Here is a 19,370-nt window from a genome sequence, read left to right on the forward strand (position 1 = left end):
CCACCTGCAGCAAACCATTCAAACACATAGAGATTTCAAGATTGCTTGGCGTCTTCTGTAGGAGCATCAAAGGAAGCTTTCAAACATGGGTTTTGAAAGGTTCCATTTCTTCTTCAGTTGACAATTCATATTGCTAACCTTAATCATCACAAAAATGCAAATTATTCAGTGCACAAAGAGTCAGGGAAGGCCTTTTTAGTATTTTGCGGGTTGATCCATGTCCTGATTCTTAAAAAAGAAAAAAGCATTTTGACATGGAAAGGATATCTTTTCCCTGCAGCTTTTACTCAATAAAGCTGACTTCTATATTCATCGCCCATAGGCTACGATTGGTGTTTACTATGTGCTAGAAAATACTGGCATCTTATGCAACAGTATATAGTTTATTGACTACTTAACATTGCTGTAGTTAAAATAAATTCAGTAATGGGCCTCCATATAGCCCATGTGTGTATGTAAGATTGTGGAGTGTCCACACTCCTTTTTAGCCACATCCACAATTCCATGCACCCCTGAAAGTCTGTCCAAGGGTGAATGTTGCCCTTGGAACCGGAAAAAGGTTGACCACCCCAGTGTAAAATCAAGGGCCAGTCTAAACATTTCAGTTGCCTAAGGAGGGCCGGTGTGAAGTTGAAACGTTTTCAGTGTAACATTTCCAAATTCGATTATCTTCTGGATGATCTTACATTACCCCTGAGATTACTGAGGGGTGTCAACTTGAATAAAATATTGTGGGGGGGGAGGTGAACACATTTGAATGGCCATGACCATTAACCTTGGGTGGGCCTGGCCCCCTCAAATATTTTATTGGGCGGGGGGGCTGAATGGATCTTGGCCCCTAGGAGCTGGCTCCTATGGGAGTACTAGTCCAACAACTTCTGGAAAACCCTTGACTCATCTAGCACATATTTCAGATTTGCTACATCCAGTAGCAGAGTAGAGGCCATCCATCCAATGAGCCCCTTAACATGTCATGACCATCAGTGGGACAATCCCAACATGGAAGTTGTTTCAGTTAGCCTCCATGTAATTTACGTTACATGTCAGCCTCTACGAGCCCTGGATATGCTTTAGCTCTTACAGCTACTTACAGTCCTTGTTATCCTTCCACATTATCAAGAACTTTTGTTCCTTATCTAAAAATCATTGTGTTGAGAAGCGGGGGGGGGGGGGAGAAACAGGTTGTTGTCTTTTGAGATGACACAGTGGCTCTAAGTGATTATACTGTCCCAGCAAAGTGTGGGGATGGAGCCTCATTCATGGCAAACCTTTCACAGTTCTGTAGTGGGAAAAGATTTGGTCGTGTGGATGACAAATCAGTCTGCCTGGAAGAAAAGTTCGCTGCAGAAATGATGAAAAGAAGTTGTTGAAAGGAGTTCCTTTTCATGTTATTTTTTACCCCATGTTATTTTTTACCTGACATGATTTCACGAGACTTGGAAAAGCCTCATCCAGAATCCTAATGTTATCTCATTTCTGCGCAGGCAGCAAACAGTGTTGGCTTTGGAAAGGAAACGGAACGCTCAATGGTGATGACTAAAAACATATTTCCCAATATTCCCTCCTCTCATGAGAGTTTGATTACGTGGGCTTATGACCATGGCTACCATCCGGTTACTTCCTATACAAAAGCACCTGTTGCTAATAGGTTCCATCTACGCCTTGAGGACACTGGTAAGTCAGGAGGCTGGCTTCTATCAAGTATGCAGCAATTTTCCTGAATTCTTCTTGCTCCTTTTCCTCGCCTCAAGAGCCTTGGATTCACTAAAGCTTTGAGAGTTGTAATGGGAGATATGCTTTGATCAGGAGATACTAGGTTGAATCCAGACTTCCAGGGAGCAGAACCCCACCTACTGGGTGCTCCAAATTGGTGCTGGGGGCTGCAGGGGGAATGGGAAATTGGTGAAAATGGCCTCAAACCCCCTTTTCTCCAGTGGGAGCCTCTGCCAGATCGAAGACCCTTCTGCAAACAGAAGCGGCCTTTTCATTTGCAGAGGGTCAAGTTTGGATCTAATCCCCTGGGATGAATGTTACATTGGTGAAATAAAGTTGCTAGCCTTGCAGTTTGATTTTTTTTGGAAGGTCACTAGCTTCAGCTAGGGAAACCAAGAATATCTACTACCTTCTGCAGACTTTTTTCTCGCCCAACACCCATCTGCTGTTTGCCCCTGAAAGTGCTGCGTGTATTACCTTCTGGGGGCAAAGCAGCTTCATGGGATGTTCTGCAAGAAATGGCAACTCTCCCTGTTCACTGCAGTTCCAAAATATATTGGAAGCCTCCCATGCCTTTTTGTTAAGAAAGAAAAGTGGCAGGTCCTATCAGAGTGATCTAATAGCATTTTTGACATACTGCAGGGCTTGCCGGTGTGGTGCCTGTGGGGGCAATGGTACCCCTGAGGTCTTCCCCTGTCACCCACAAAAGTCTCTGAGCCCCCCTGCCACTGCTCCTTATTGTGATAGAATCATAGGGTTGGAAGGGACCTCCCAGGGTCAACTAATCCAACCCCTTGCAGTGCTGGAATCTCAACTAAAGCATCCATGAGAGATCACCATTCAGCCCTGCTAAAAAACCTCCAAGGAAGAAGAGCCCGCAACCTCCCAAGGGAGTCCATTCCACTCTCGAGTAGCTCTTACTGTCAGAAAGGTCTTCCTGATGTTTAGTCGGAATCTCCTTAAAAGTAGATACAACTGAATGAGCAAGTTGGAAGAGCAATGCTGTTTCTGACTTCCTCTGACATCTCCATGTGTTTTCCAAGGCTCAGATTATTTCCACTGGATCCAATTTTTAACCATATCCCTTGGGAAAGTAGTGTGTAATCCTGATTGGAGGAACGGTGCACAAAACACTTACTCAGAAATCCCAAAGCACCCACAGGCTTAAAAAGGCTGGCAACCCCTGATGTCATGTGTAGCTTAGCTCAGAGTCAAAAGAAACTAAAGGAACGTCGTAACTTCTCCAAATTTCTGTCTTTCTTTAGAAGAGATGAATGATGAGGAAGACCATTTCCCACCAGAGCTGAAGGAGCTGCTGCGTGGCGTTAACCCGCTGCCAGCTCCACTCGCGCCCTCAAGCGAAGGCGTTAGTTTTGACTTCCACTTCCATCAAGATCATGATGGAAACTTGCCATCAACTGATATGGTGGACACAATTAGGACCAATCGTGGCTTTGAGCATCTCCTTCCAAAAGTCCCAGAACCAGAAGAAGTTCAGGGTAGCGTTCATGTTGCCATGACGGTGAAGTGTGATGACACGTCCATGATTGTAGCTGTAGCAAAAGACTCACTGGAGGTTGGTATGATCTCTTAATTTCACATTGGAACAAACTAGGATAGAGTGATTTGACTATTGAATAAACTATGGAGTGTGTTGCGTATGAAACGAAACCCCCATAGCTACAAGGGAACATATGGTTGACATTATCTGCCCAACCAGTGATCAGTCCTCTGCTTTTGTCCCAAGGCTGTCAAAGGACTGCATTCACTGCAGCTGGAATTGTGAAGCAGTTGTTCCCGTTTAAGTCAGAGCCAAAACTTAAAGATGATAAAAAATATGCTCCAAAATGCATTATCTTCTTTTCTCCCTTTGGAAAATAAATCATCTAAATCATCTCAGCGGGTCTCTCAATAAAATGAAACACTGCAATGGTGCTCTGGTGTTTTATTTTATTTTGTGCATACAATATTTGCCTTTCCACCAGACTGAATATTCTATAAACTGACTAATCTGCACTTTTGGAGGGCAATCTTTTAAAACAAAATTTTGCAAGATGGTAAATAAAAATGCTTAATAGTCAGATTTTTTTAAAAAAAAAACAATGCTGTCATTTAGAGCCCTGATTTGTAGTTTGGGGTGTAATTTTGCATCATGATCTCTCCCTTTTTTAGGCTAGCGGTTACATCGGGACACAACTCTCTCTGCTGGATCCTACATGTAGAGCTAAGACAAACAAGACCCATTTTATTTTGGAGTCATCACTGCATGATTGTGGGACTCAACGAATAGCCTATGCCTTGGATAACGTGTATCTGAACTCTGTGAGTCTATTACAGCAGAAATAATTGTCTGTATCTTGCAATCATATGGTTGTTGTTGTCTTGGTGATACTTTATTTCTTGTAAAAAAAAATTGAACATGATAGAAAGACAGGCTTAACAGCAAGAGGTCCCTGTCATTTCATGTATATGAATGCAATTTCAGGCATATTTTCTTGAGTGATGGCTTCTCGCTTTTTTCCCTACTTTGGGAGGTAAATAGCTTTCCAAAATAGATAGAAATCAATGAACTTACATTGATGGAGCATGGGCATCCATTTTTTCTCTTATGGAATGGGAAAGCAAAAGTAGCTAGTCATCTCTGCTTGCATTCTCTTTCTGCCCCACTTATTCTAGCATAAATGCAGAATCCAACTTCACTGTGTTTGCCCAGCCAGGGAAGCTCAGCTGGGCTAATAGGATCTGCTTCCTGTTGTTGGGAAAGAAAACAAGGCAAGACCTGCTAGCTGTTATTCTGTGTTTAGAACAGAACCCACTGCATTTCAGAGACAAATCTGGAGGGTCCAAAGTAACTACTAATCTCCAAGTATGTAATGGGAAGAGAGACAGCCCAATGTGGGGCCTTCAGAACAGAGCTTCTGTGCTGCACTGGGCATGCTTAACTGATTTTTCATTTTTCATGCTCCCAGAAGGGAGGCAAAGAGAAACAGTGCCACTTCCACAGCAAACGTCTGGTTACCCATCAAACAGTACATCTTCCCCTTTTCTGCAAGAGTGCGAGAGAAAGCTGCAAAGCCAGTTGTCTTGCCTGAGTGCCTAGAAGCAATTCTTCCAACCAGGAGAGTGGCTATTTACAAGCCTAGATTAATGTTCTTGAATCTAGTGGTGTTTAGAATGGAAACAGACAGTTTGCATCTCTTATAACATCTAGTTCCTTTCCCAGGATCAGGCTAGATCTGTAGGAGTTCTCCTATTGTTGTTCAAGCCTGTTGTTTTTGTTTTTGTTACATATGAACAGTGGTTCAGTAAGTAATAGCCTGTTTGAGGGCCTGAACTTGGCACATCAACCTGGCAGCTCTCAAATAAGTTTCCATTGTAAAGAAAAATGTATGGCATGGTTAGGTAGCACACACTAGTTTTTGTTAAGTGCATTTTAAATTACAGTTAATATATGTTCAGCACCTGAAATTTGAATCCCAAGTGCATAATCTGATTTTCCATGTAGCTAAGCAGGTATGCAAGAAATCATACGCCACTTCTAAGATTTCTATCTTCAGCACTAGGTCAACATTTTCACAATGATCGTGAATAGATTTTGGCCAGCTCAGGTTAACAGAAAGGGACATCTCTTGGCTTATGAGATTTCAGCACATAGTGGCAATTTTGGCATATACTGAAGGACTTATTGTCCAACTCAAATACAGTGAAGGCAACCTGATCAGACATAACCTAGTCCAATTTTAAAAAGGAGAAAAACTCCAGAAATCCTTTATTTGGCCAGACCTTCTGGCTGTTGATCTAGAGATGTACCCAACCAAAAACCATGGATCAACAGGCTGTGGAAAAATGCACATCTGGATCTCAATTCAGCAGTTGCCCCGCCATTTTTAATGGTGGGTTAACCCAAAACATGCCAAGACTTAAGTTTTACTCAAGATCCAAAGCTCAATTTTTTTTTCTGAGTACTGAATCTCAGGCCAGTTTCAACACCATCAAAGCAGATATAGAATTACGCAGTAAACGCCTGAAAACAGTAGAACTGCTCCTTTGGATAGCAACAACCCCGACATCTGAGCAAACAGATGAAATTGCATTAAGGAAAAGCTGAATAGTCAGGAAATGCAGAGGAATGGAATATGTGGGGAACGTTTGTATATGAAAAGTGGGCAGGAGATGCCGAACGCAGCCCAGTGTGGGAGTTATAGCAGGATACAGAAATGAGAAGGAAAACTAGAAAGCAAAAGAACTATTTTAAAGGAAGGGTTAGAAATGTATGTTAAAAAAAAAAAAGAATCACCATGTCAAAACTCTTGGCCCAATTGTATCTTGTGCTGATTTACTGTAAAGTAGGGTGTATACCAGTCCAGTCCAGTGAGCCATTGCTTGTTAACAATGCTGAGTATATAGCTTTACCAGAAGCAGAGCTGGGGCTGCTGGTATCTTCATCTACATACCAGTGACCAGACTGCAATACTTTTATTGCTCAAGCAGGCTCCAGATTTGGAAACAAGCTGAAGGCATTTCCTTTTACTTGCTCCAAGCTTGCCTTTAGAGATTCAGTGGTGGGCTTACTGGAAAGATGGGGGTTCAAATCCCTACAAAGATCTTGCACCAGTTATTATGTCACAGTCTCACTTACTGCACAGGGTGTAAGGATAACAGGGGAGAAACCACCTTGGAAGAGCAGGCTGCAGATGGGTTAAACAGTAATCCCTGTAAGGGTGCTCTGATAACACAATTAGCTTTTCCCACCAGCAACATTTCTTGATCCATGTTTCTGACTCAAGGGGGCAAGTGAGGTGGAACTCCTCCCCAAACAGCTATGGTAGAACGACAAGTTTTCTACTCTTTTCTTCCTTTGTCAAAGATTGTTATCCATGTGCCGTCACCAGTTGAGGCCAGTGGTTGGGCGGTTGACTATGAAGACATGGAATCAGGGGATAATGGATTCCCTGGGGACACTGATGAAACAGACGTCGTCATTTCCAGCAGGACTGAAATTGTTCGGGTATGTTTTAACAATTATCCACAGTCTGGCTGCATAAAGAAAATTTGGAACAGGGACGAAACTCACTATGACCTTGACTTTCAGAGTGTGGAGTGAATCGTCCCCGTGGTGCACAGGCAGTTGTGAGCTGAGACACAAACTTCTCCTGATGCCTGTGCAGTATATGCCTTCATGTATACCCCCTGCCGCCCCCCGCCCCCCCAGTACCAGAGAAGCATAGGATCCGGAGGAAGCAAGCCTTTTTGCTTCCTTTTCAGAGCAGTTCTAAAGGCTTTATGCCCGTCAACTGTCGTCAACTGCCGTGCCCTTGCATGGTGAACAGTAACAACTACCCCATGATTTTATCATTTTTAATAAGCCTTTTTATAAGCCTTTTGTCCTCTTCATTGTGTGCCCTGAAAAACCCCTCAAAGCATGCCATGAACCCATATTGATTTAGTCCTCCTTCCCTGCAAAAAAAAAAAAAAAAAAAAACTGCCCATTGTTGGGCTCTGGGGGAAAGTGAGGACCCTTAAAGTTTCTGCTTTGTTCTGGGTACATATAGACTAGATGGAGTGATTTTCTTTTATCATGAAAGAGTCAGAAAGTAGCCATGTTAGATTGCTGTAGGGCGGGGCATGCCATTGTAGTACCAGACCTGGGCAAATTAGAGAGCCAAACAAAACAGGAGGAAGGAGTTACTTCTGAATCAAGCACTGGAGGAATAGTTGGGCCTTGGCAATTTTTCCATTTTTGTGAACCACTATTTATTTCCAAATATTGAAATAAACACTTCTGTAGACTGGTCTATCTCCTTTTATGTGAGTGTGCTGCAGCCGATGATTGTATGTGTTGGCAAAACATTATGCCTTTAATTCAGTGTCTTGCTGAGACAACCGATCTCAGTGGTCACGGGTAGGAGGAGGAGTTACGCTAAGACCAGACCATGTCATTACCGAGGAGGCAGACTTAGTCGTTGTCTGAGGACTATCCCTGCCTCCGGGTCTGGTCCTGACCGGACGGATATTGGAATCAGCAAGGGATACCCACATGACCTGAAGGTGCTGCTGTGCAATGCCAGGTCGATGATGAATAAGACCACTGCCATTCACGACCTGATTGTGGATGGAGGATTTGACCTGGCATGTGTGACAGAGACCTGGTTGGATGAAGCCGATGGGCCCGTTCTTGGCGCTGCTTGCCCACCAGGTTTCTCTTATGCACAGCAACCCAGGCCATCTGGGCGGGGAGGGGGGGTTGCAGTGATTTTTAGGAAGTCATTAGTTTGCACCAGGCGTCCTATTGGTAAGACTGAGTTTTCTGAGTGCATGTTCTGGAAGTTGGGCAATAGGGGCAGTACAGGATTCCTTTTGGTGTACCGACCTCCCCGCTGCACCAAGGATTCCCTGCCCGAGCTGCTTCAGGTCGTGTCGGATGTGCTCCTGGAGACACCTAGCTTGGTTGTCTTAGGGGATTTTAACATCCATGCCGATACGACCTTACAAGGTGCCGCTCGGGACTTCGTGGAAAGCATGGCCACCATGGGGCTGTCCCTGAATAAGTCTGGCCCAACTCATAGCCGCGGACATGCCTTGGACTTGGTGTTTACCTCTATGGATGTTGGTGATCTGACATTAAGTAAAAGCGAAACAAAAGAAGTGCCATGGTCAGATCACTTTCTGGTGCAACTGGACTTCTCCACAACCCTTCCCCTCTGCAGGGAGGTGGGACCGATTCGGATGGTCCGCCCCCACTACTTAATGGATCCAATTGGCTTCCAGAGAGTGGTAGGGGATGTTTTATCCCATGTCGATGGCCTTTCAGCTGATTCCCTGGTGGCCCGCTGGAATGCGGAGTTAACCAGCGCTATTGACTGTCTGGCTCCGAAGCGCCCTCTCAGATTGCATGGAGCCCGGACAGCCCCGTGGTTTTCCCCGGCGCTGAGGGCGATGAAACAGTCATTGAGACGGCTAGAGCGCCGGTGGCGGAAAACTCATTTTGAATCAGACCGGACACGGGCTAGAGCTCAACTTCGAGCCTACCAAGTGGCAATGGCGGCGGCGAAGAGGACCTTCTTCACCGTCTCCATCGCATCTGCAGAAAACAGCAGCAGGAGACTCTTCCAGGTGGTTCGCAATTTAGCGGAACCACCTGCTCCATCCGGGCCCAGTACGGGCCACATGATCTCCTGCAATGATTTTGCAAAGTTTTTTGCAGATAAAGTCGCTCAGATTCGGGAAGAGGTAGACTCCACCGTGGGAGCAGGGCCGGGGCAGGGGAGTGCTAGAGTCCTGTCTAGTCAAGTTTTGTGGGATCAATTTCAATCTGTTACCTCCGAGGATGTGGACAGGCTGCTTCGACGAGTGAAACCAACCACCTGTCTCCTTGATCCTTGCCCATCCTGGCTTATAAAAGCTAGCCGGGAAGGGCTGGGCGATGGGCTTCGCGGGTTGGTAAATGCTTCTCTCCGTGAGGGAGCCTTCCCAGACCCGCTGAAAGAGGCGGTTATTAAACCGCTTCTTAAAAAACCATCTTTAGATCCGGCCAATATGGCCAACTATCGCCCAGTCTCAAATCTTCCATTCTTGGGCAAGGTGATTGAGCGAGTGGTTGCTGAACAACTTCAGGCACGCCTGGAAGAAGCGGACCATTTGGATCCCTTCCAGTCAGGATTCAGGCCTCATCATGGGACTGAAACTGCCTTGGTCGCACTGGTCGATGATCTCCGGCGGGCTAGGGACAAAGGTAAGAGCTGTTTCCTTGTTCTGCTGGATCTCTCAGCGGCTTTTGACACCATCGACCATAACATCCTTCTGGACCGTCTAGAGCATGGGTGTCAAACACAAGGCCCGGGGGCCTAATCCGGCCCGCCAGACCTCGTCATGTGGCCCGCGTAGCCGCCGCCGACAATAACAACTCACAGTAGTTCTGGAGCCTGCGATTGGCCGAGGGTCAAAACCGGGGGCGGGGCTGCAGGTGGAGGCCGGGGCGCTGGAGCCGCGCTGACGGCCTTGGCCAGGGAATTTCAATTTCGAATGAGGCTGAGGGAGGCGGTGGCACAGCGGCCAGACGGGGAAGTGAGATGCAGGAGGAGGAAGCCCGCCGAGGAGGTAGGAAAGTCCTACAGGCACCGCCAGCAAAATTGGTGCCAGGACGGAGCAGCGCTGGATTTTTTTTTTGCGGGCTTTGCTGTTGTCTCCGAGAGTGAGTGAGGCGGCACTGGGGAGCCGCCGCCCGCCGCTTCCCTTCCTCTCCTCGGCTGCATCCGGGAGGTGGGCGAGCGAGCGGGCGAAAGGGACGCGGAGTGAGCCTGAGGGGGAAGTAGGCGAAGCGCAACAGTCGCTCTCTTGATGGAGCCGGATTTCTCTTCCCTCTTCCCCCGTTTTCTCCTCATAGACACTCGGGAGGGTGCCTGGCTCTTGCTCTGCCCCCCACCCCCGAGCCGCCCTTTGGCTTCTCAGTTCCGGCAAAGCTGCTCCCCGGGGGGCGGCCGGGAGGGAGGCGGCGGCAACAGCACGGGTTCCTGCTCTTCCCGCTCTGCCGCTGCCGCCTACTCTCAGCCACTTTTTTGGGGGGGGGAGGTTTTCAAACCTCCTCTGCCTGCAGTCCCGGTAGGGAGAGGCGGCAGCGAAGAAGACAACAGCGCCGGTGGGGGGAAGAGCAGCTCTGAGGCGAAGATGCACGTCCGCTGGGGCTGCCGCCGCCTTCCTCCTCGGGAAATCCGCTGCCCTCCTTCAGCGCGAGGGGAAGGGACTCTGGCGCTGAGGAGGGAGGATGCAAAAGCAAAGCAGGGAGTTGGCGCTGCACCGCATGTTCCTGCCCCTCTCCAAAGCATGGGGTGGGTTGCAGCGTGTGGCATCCTGCCTAGCGGGGTTTGGGTGTGCGCAGGGCGGGAGAGGGAAGCCCTCTTTCCATCTGCAGGTTTTTAATCCCAGCAGTGGCTTTCTCCTTCCTGCCGAAGGTTTAGTTGAGCCCCCCCCCCAGAAGCCGTCAATCCCCACCTTTTGTTCAAATTTCCCTCGTTTACATCCCCTCCCACACATGCGCCACGACGCAGGAATGTGATCCGCGTGGGGGCGGGAATGAGCTTACATTATTACAAAAAACAGTAATAATTGAATGCAGTGACAATAATTTATGATAATAAAGAGTGGACACATAGTCCTACAGACACAACCGGCCCTTTGAGGGTGACCAAACTGCTGATGCGGCCCCCGATGAATTTGAGTTTGACACCCCTGGTCTAGAGGGCTTGGGAGCTGGGGGCACTGTCATGCAGTGGTTCCGCTCCTTCCTCCTGGGCCGTGTTCAGAAAGTGGTGGTGGGGGATGAGTGTTCAGACCCCTGGGCTCTCACTTGTGGGGTGCCTCAGGGTTCTGTCCTCTCCCCCATGCTTTTTAACATCTATATGCAGCCGCTGGGAGAGATCATCAGGGGGTTTGGGCTGGGTGTCCATCAGTATGCTGATGATACCCAGCTCTACCTCTCTTTTAAATCAGAACCAGTGAAGGCGGTGAAGGTCCTGTGTGAGTGCTTGGAGGCGGTTGGAGGATGGATGGCGGCTAACAGATTGAGATTGAATCCTGACAAGACAGAAGTACTGTTTGTGGGGGACAGGAGGCGGGCGGGTGTGGAGGACTCCCTGGTCCTGAATGGGGTAACTGTGCCCCTGAAAGACCAGGTGCGCAGCCTGGGAGTCATCTTAGACTCACAGCTGTCCATGGAGGCACAGGTCAACTCCGTGTCCAGGGCAGCTGTTTATCAGCTCCATCTGGTACGCAGGCTGAGTCCCTACCTGCCCACTGACTGTCTCTCCAGAGTGGTGCATGCTCTAGTTATCTCTCGCTTGGACTACTGCAATGCGCTCTACGTGGGGCTACCTTTGAAGGTGACCCGGAAACTACAACTAATCCAGAATGCGGCAGCTAGACTGGTGACTGGGAGCGGCCGCCGAGACCACATAACACCGGTCCTGAAAGACCTACATTGGCTCCCAGTACGTTTCCGAGCACAATTCAAAGTGTTGGTGTTGACCTTTAAAGCCCTAAACGGCCTCGGTCCGGTATACCTGAAGGAGCGTCTCCACCTCCATCGTTCTGCCCGGACACTGAGGTCCAGCTCCGAGGGCCTTCTGGCGGTTCCCTCACTACGAGAAGCCAAGTTACAGGGAACCAGGCAGAGGGCCTTCTCGGTAGTGGCACCCACCCTGTGGAATGCCCTCCCACTAGAGGTCAAAGAGAACAACAATTACCAGACCTTTAGAAGGCATCTCAAGGCAGCCCTGTTTAGGGAAGCTTTTAATGTTTAATGGATTTCTGTATTTTAATGTTTGATGGATTTCTGTATTTTAGAATTTCTGTTTTGTTGGAAGCCGCCCAGAGTGGCTGGGGGAACCCGGCCAGATGGGCGGGGTATAAATAATAAATTATTATTATTATTATTATTATTGCTCCTCCAGTTGTTCTGTCTGCATGAGCATCGCAGGTTGCCTGATGGAACAATCCCACTTCTCCTCCCCCAACCCCCATAGAGCCCATTCCAGGGGATACACAGGAAGGAGAGGAGGAAAGCCCCATTGCACAAGCAGAAGTCATAGAATCATAGATCAGAGTTTGAAGGGACCCTGAGGTTCCTCTAGTTCAGCCCCCTTCAATGTAGGAAAATGCAGCTGTCCTTTATGGGGGTCAAACCTGTGGCCTTGGTGTTATCAGCACCATGCTCTATCTAACTGAGCTATTTGAAGTCCCTACACAAGACTTCGCTGACGAGGCTGGTTAGATTCATCCCTCTGTCCCTATGACCACCCCACAGCCACAATGTTATTTTGCCTCCCTGCATCCTTAATTTGTTTTGTTTTTCTTGCTTTAGTTCAACTGCACGTTCCACCAGCTGAACTCTCCGAAATCTCCTAAGCACTATTCACCTGAATCGCGCATCGGCAACGTCACCTTCAGCATGGAACTTTATGAAACAGGCCTCTTCCGTACCCCAACCCAAGGGTTCTTCTCCGTTGCAGAGAACGGCCAGATCTTTGTTGAGGTAATGAACTGTGACAGAAATGGAAATCCATGAAATGTTCTCCAAGAACATGGGAGCTCGGCTAAGTCTGTTCTTGCCTGCCCTGCCCTGAGCTGCAACTGCGCTGTCGCCTCAGGCAGGCAGATGTATTCTCTTGCGGTTTCTGAAAGGGAAATTGTAGAGATCACAAGAGCGAGAGAGAATGCTTTTTGTAGCAGAGACCAAAGTCTCCTCTCAGCATGGGCAAGCTCAATGCAAATACATGTGTCACCCTCGTCAAAACCTCTGTGACAGAGCAGCCATTGAAGACGGTTGGCTCTTTGGCAAAGTACAATCAAAACATTTTTCTAACATTAGTACAAAGAGCCATCGGCAAAGCATAAGAATCCATTTTGTTTAGCAGTGCGGCTTAATTCCACCTGCAAAAGAGCAATATTATCTGTCCCAGACCTTAGGCAAAGCTGGATTGAGACCCAGATATTTATAATGCTGCCCTTCCCGCAATGAGTTCTCAATTGCCACTCACACCCTTGTATGCTCGTATCAACCCTGGAAGATGGATTAGGCTGAGAGTTAGAGGGACTGGGCTTTGCAGATGTAACCAGCCCTAGTTTGGTTCTAACCATTACACCACAATGACTCTTGTGCTGTTGGAAAGTTCACACAGCTGCACTGAGCTGGAGAGATGACAGCTACAAGGCAATATACCAGATCTGGCTACGCCCACTATGGATTTGGGCGTGGAAGTACTTAACCAAGTACTTCCTGCTCTTACTACTGTATTTCCCTACAAACTGGAAGGGGCAGCATGGGACAAGTGTGCACGTGGAACAAGTGTTTGCACCACTGTGGTCTTGACTCGCACAGGCTCAGTGATGTGCCCCCTGAATGTCTGGTGTCTCCTTCATTTCCCATGTCTGACTGAACAGCCCTACCCAGTCACACTACTTTTTTTAGTGTTCTCCTCTCTCCTCTCCTCTCCTCTCCTCTCCTCTCCTCTCTTTCTCATTAGAAAATAGACAGAAAAGACTCCAGGGAGTCGCTGAATAATGGGATTTTTATGAATACGACTGCGGGGGGGCGGGGGGACAGACACTGCTAGGATACAGTTTTGGATTTTAGAGATCAGAAAGAAATGGTGGAAGGGCTCTGCCTACCTTGCAGTTGTGATCATCCTCCCATGATGGCCCCAGGGATACCCTCCCAGGCAGGCCCATGAAGTGGGGCTGGGCAGCTGGGTACACTTGTCCCGGGCCTCAGAGGGATAAGTTGGCGGCCCTGCTAGGCGACCGGCCAGACTTACACTGTCATGTTTAAGTTTACAGCCCCGGGCCTCAGACCAGCTCCGCACACAATTGTGACCCTTATTGGAAATCCCTTTAAATGCCATTAAATGCACTAGAAGGAAAATATTCATGGGAAGGACCTCTCCCACTTTTATGTCGGGGTGCACTTTTAACTTACTATATTATTATTATTATTATTATTATTATTATTATTATTATTAAAATGTGTATACTGCCCTATATCTGCAGGCCTCAGGGAGGTTCACAGAATAAAATCACAACCTAAAAGCATGAAATACACAATCAGAATAAAAATGTAACAACCCATTTACCTACCTACCTACCTACCTACTTGTTTCCTCAGCTCCCAGCTATACAGATGAGTTCCTTTGCAATTTGTGTATTGCGCCCCTCTCCCCCCACCCCCTCTGTGGCATTTGCAGCATTGTGTAATGCTGCTCTGGTACACCTCAGCCACCACAGTCTCCAGGCCCGAGATCAGGAGCGTGTACCACTGTGTCATGCAACTAGCAATACTTTTGTGAGAGCAGTTGGAACGGCCCCTGGGGAGGAGCTGCATATCGGATGCTCTCTTCCCTGTCACAAGAGCTCTAGTCCATCTTGCCATCAGCACCAACAATTTGTTGCATGGCAAATGGGCTGTGCGTTCTCCCAGGCTCTGGCAATGCTTGTATTTTGCTGGGACTCAGCTTCCGGCTCTGGCACAAAGAGTAGTGCCAGGGCAATGGAGAATGTGTGTGAATTGTGCTCTAGGTCACAAAAGTGAAGCAGCACTGAAACACACTTCAGATGGGCCGGGTGTATTTTTTAAACAGTTTGTTTTTACACTAATAAAAATGGTAATTTCTTTTGTCATTATTGGATGAATCCCACTGACTCCAGATCTCCAGTTGGCCCAACTGTTAGTTCTTTGGACAGATGTTCTAATTTTTTCATCACCTGTCCTGGCACAAGCTCTGTTTTCGTCTTTCTACACAGTGGAAAATTTATATCTGTGCCCGACATCTGTTCCCCATCCCACAGTGACAGAAATTATTATTTTTTTGTTTTGTTTTCAAAATGCAAGTCTGTACAGTCAATAAATTGTCCATGATATAATCTGAAAGAACTCTCTGGGTTTTTTTCCTCTGCACAAACACTTTGAACAGATTGGTTTTGTTTATTTACATGCAATGCATAGGGACCTCTGCTTCACTAACCTTGGAATAATGGCCTTGTTTTTTGAGAAAATTGGATTATTTAAATTTATAACCTGAATTGTCACAAGGGCAAAGGATTCATAATAGCAATTTTATGTACAGTTCCTCTCACTGATGGGCCTACTCTCTGTATGAGACAGAGCAGAGAGTTTTGGGCCAAAGTAAAAATTTAAAAGTTAAGTCCAATACTATGGAAGTAGGCCATTGGCAGTTGCCATTTTTTTAAGGACAGTAGTTTTGTGACTTTAATAACGGTATGAAGTCAAAAATCCACAGAACACAAAACCCATATTTGCCTTTCAATGAGAGACCGTTCCAAGTAGAGGTATAATAGTCCCCCATTGTAGTGTGCTACTCCAAGTAACTCTCAAACACAGGGGTAGCCAATGTGTTCCCATCCAGAGGATGTTGGACTACAACTCCCATCAGCCCCAGCCAGCATGGCCAAGGCTCAGGGATGATGGCAACTGTGGTCCAACAACATCCAGAAGGCCCCTTATTATCTATACCTGCTATTTCAAATGGGTTGATAGCATGCAGTCTTCAGGCTCTTTGTTTGCCCCTATAAGAATACCGTGTGTTTAAATAATAATAATAATAATAATAATAATAAAAACTCACCATAAGTTTCTAACTCTTATGGTTGCAGAGAAGTGCTTAAAGAAAACAAGGAAGCAAGTAAATATAGGCTAAATCCTGTTAAGTGTTATGCACTGCCATCCTAAGCAACTTTACTCAAATAAGTGCCATTGTGCTCAATAAGGCACACTTACTCCCTAGTTAGTGTGTTTAGGATTGCAGCCAAAAGCTGTCATAATTTCTAAATCCTATGTCTCAAGTTTCCTTGAGGATGAAGTGGGTTTTCTCTTCAGTTTTCCAAAGTAATATATATATATAGATAGATATAGATAGATATAGAAAAACTGCCATTTTTTGAAACAATGGTTGGGCATCTCATGTGGCATGTCAAATACTTGTTCCAACTAGTTATCCTTAGCAGCAACCATCTGTCTTGTATTCTGATTCTGACATAGAGCTTAAAGCTGATTAAATTGCCCTTTCCTTGGATGTCTAGTATACAAAGGTAATTTCATATCCAGAGCACATCTGGCACCATAATTACAATGGTATGGTTTCACTGTTGGGTATTGCTCCAATACAACTGCCATTCCTCAGGCAGTGTTGGGGTATTTGGGGCGGTATGGAATCAGTTGTCAAGGTACAGTCGCTACATTAGCACATCACACAAAGCCATGCTTGTTTTAACCATGGTTTGTTAGATAACCCAGGATAAGTCTAACTGACAAGCAAAGTGACCGTCACTTGTTTTGCCTACATTTGGTTTTGTTTCCTTATGTTTCTTGCCTTGTACCTCCCTAGTCATGTGAGCCTCTGGAAAGGGCCATCAAAACAAACCAAGATTAAGCAAAGTTCTGACATTACATGAAGTCATGGTTAATGTAAGCCAAAATCCATAAGCAATCTTCAGGCTCTGGTGTGTCGTCCATGAACAAGCCATAGTTGGCTGCGGTGGGTTTAGATGTACAGATAAAGCAAAATGAAGCTAAACAAGCCGTGGCTTAGGGTTATGTGTTAACCAGGCCAGGTGCAAGGTTTGTGTGTGTCAAACACACCAAACCTAATCTCTGCTTTTTATATATTGCTACAATCCCTTTTATTGGACTCCTAACATGAAGAAGTTTCATTGCATTGTGCCATTTAAATGTGTCTACAGAAACCTTGATTTTGAAAGATTCTTAGTGCTATGAAACCATTTCAAATGCAACAACTTTTTAACCGTGCTTCCGCATTCTAGTATTTAGAAAGTGAAGATTAGGCAAAGGTGGAAATATTTTCACTGGAATCTCCAGGTGGGTACAAGGAACAAATGCCTATGAGCCAAGGCTAGCAATCTCTGATTTACTTTTCTACTGTTATCACACCTGCACACTGCAAAGCATTAAAAATGTCGATATTTCTAAGAAAATGCCAAATGCAACATATTAATTACAAATTCTGTTTTCTTCCTGCTGCAGATTTCTGTGACCAAGGCTGAAAAATCCCTGAGCTTTGCAATCCAAACCTGCTTTATATCTCCACATTCATACCCTGACAAGATGTCGGAGTACACCATCATTGAGAACATTTGTCCTAAAGATGAATCTGTAACATTCTACAACACCCCAGCTAATTTTCCAATGCAAAATGCACAGATGGACAGAAAGCGGTTCAGCTTTATGTTTAAGTCTGTATTCAACACTTCCCTTCTCTTTCTTCATTGCGAGGTGACTTTGTGCACAAAGAAAGAAAAATATACTCAAGAGCTGGCCAAGGTCAGTATTTGATAAATTTCTTTAAGATTTGGACCACTCAGCTTGCATTTAACCTGGAAGACACTGGCCATCTTGGGCCTAAACTGAAAAACACAAATGTAGGTTAAAGACTGCTAGGGTTGATCTAGCAGCTATAAACTGGTACCTGTATGAATGAGATATAGCATGGAGGGATGGCTAACGAAACCAATTAAGTAGGGTTGCTATATTCCCCCAAATGGAAAAATCAGGACAAAGTTGTTGAGGTTGTTTGTTTGTTTGTTTGGTCGAAGTTGTTGAGCCCTGGTTGCCATATGTCTGGATTTTGCCAATTCAGCAGTTTTTTTGTTTAAGAAGCTAAGCTTTCCAGAATAATCATGTGAAGCTATATTTCTGGGATCTCAGGCTGTTAAAACATAGAGGTGTGACTTCATATGATGGGAATTTAGTTTCCTGAAGGCCTTTTGGCTGACACAGACGACTGCTTAAGGGGAAATGTCACTTCTGCAGCAAATCTTTACATTGGAATTGTGTCTGCCAGGAACCATTTGGCCCCCTCGTGTAACAATAGGTTGCTGTTGTTGCTATAGAATATTTACCTTTTTCTAAATGCTGCATATACGTGTGGAATAGGGCCATATTATATGATCCCTATACTGTACTACCGGTAAAGATAAAGAGCCAAAGCTGTGAGTTAGTTGTGTGCCTATGTTTGACCGGTAAATTCAAACTGAGCACTTGCAAGCTCACAGCTCATTCTCCTCATAGCTGCCAAGTTCTCCCTTTTTTTAAGGGAAATTCCCTTATGCTGAATAGGCTTCCTCGCGAGAAAAGGGAAAACTTGGCAGCTATGATTCTCCTAACCAATGTTCTAGCTCTCCATAACATATGGTGACTGAAGCTTTTGTGCCTAAAGTGTCACAGGTACACGTAAGTGTGTATTCTGGATATAAGCATGTCCCTCCACCGCAGCAACCCCAAAATCATGTAGCAGTCAACCATATATAAATATTAAATCATTTATGAATGATTGCAATTAGTAGCATTGGGAGGTTATTTATTGAGGTTTTTCCCTGTGAGAACTGCTGTGGCTCTTGACAGCATGATGAGCATTTTCTACTAAATGGTTACAGGTGATAAACAGAAATTGCTTTCCACTATGGGAGTGGTGCAAATTTATTCAATGCTCATGGCATTAGCTGTAAACAATGCATTAGCATTGATTTTCCAGATCCTGCTGAGATATAATAACACTATTGTTTTTGAAATTCCATGTGTGAGTTATTAGGTTGACCTGCCTTATGAGGATTTGGAAGGGAAATAGATGGGTGTTTTGACTTGTTTTCTGCATTCCTTTTACAGTATTGCTTATCTTGCATTTGCATAGAAAATTCATTGCTATGGAAGCATTCAGCATATCTGTGTGGAGAAGGGATTTTTTTTTCATTTGTTTTAAGTAGATAAGATCACCCTTTCTCAAATAAGTATACCTGGATATCAATCTTCTCTGGTTGTGTCATTTGGTAGAATTCATCATAAGAGTGGGACCCTGACATTGTGAGTTTCTCTTCCCATAAGTCACATCAGTAGTTTAGGCTGGCAAAAATTGGGAGGGGGCATACAATATCCCTGCCCTGGCTTGCATAGTAAACTGTGCAAAAACAAGATGCTGACAGGAAGCAGGGGACAGAATGCTTTCTAAAATAAGGTAAAGGTAAAGGACCCCTGGACGGTTAAGTCCATTCAAAGGCGACTATGGGGTGTGGCACTCATCTCGCTTTCAGGCCGAGGGAGCCGGCGTTTGTCTGCAGAAAGCTTTCCGGGTCATGTGGCC

General features: G+C 45.8%; 1 protein-coding gene across 3 annotated transcripts in view; it reads left to right on the forward strand.

Annotated features, from left to right (window-relative positions):
* Nucleotides 1–19,370, forward strand: part of TGFBR3 (transforming growth factor beta receptor 3) — a 136,063-nt gene that overhangs the window by 100,699 nt on the left and 15,994 nt on the right. For 2 of the 3 annotated variants that reach the window (XM_035123643.3, XM_035123645.3), the window contains exons 8-13: nt 1,485–1,674; nt 2,979–3,289; nt 3,886–4,035; nt 6,581–6,721; nt 12,569–12,739; nt 17,261–17,557. In XM_035123643.3, the coding sequence (XP_034979534.2) occupies nt 1,485–1,674; nt 2,979–3,289; nt 3,886–4,035; nt 6,581–6,721; nt 12,569–12,739; nt 17,261–17,557 (1,260 nt within the window). The remainder of the gene's footprint in view (nt 1–1,484; nt 1,675–2,978; nt 3,290–3,885; nt 4,036–6,580; nt 6,722–12,568; nt 12,740–17,260; nt 17,558–19,370) is intronic. The other variant, XM_035123646.3, reaches the window with a different exon arrangement.

This window comes from Zootoca vivipara, chromosome 7 (genome assembly GCF_965207765.1).
Source record: "Zootoca vivipara chromosome 7, rZooViv2.hap1.1, whole genome shotgun sequence".
Taxonomy (NCBI): domain Eukaryota; kingdom Metazoa; phylum Chordata; class Lepidosauria; order Squamata; family Lacertidae; genus Zootoca; species Zootoca vivipara.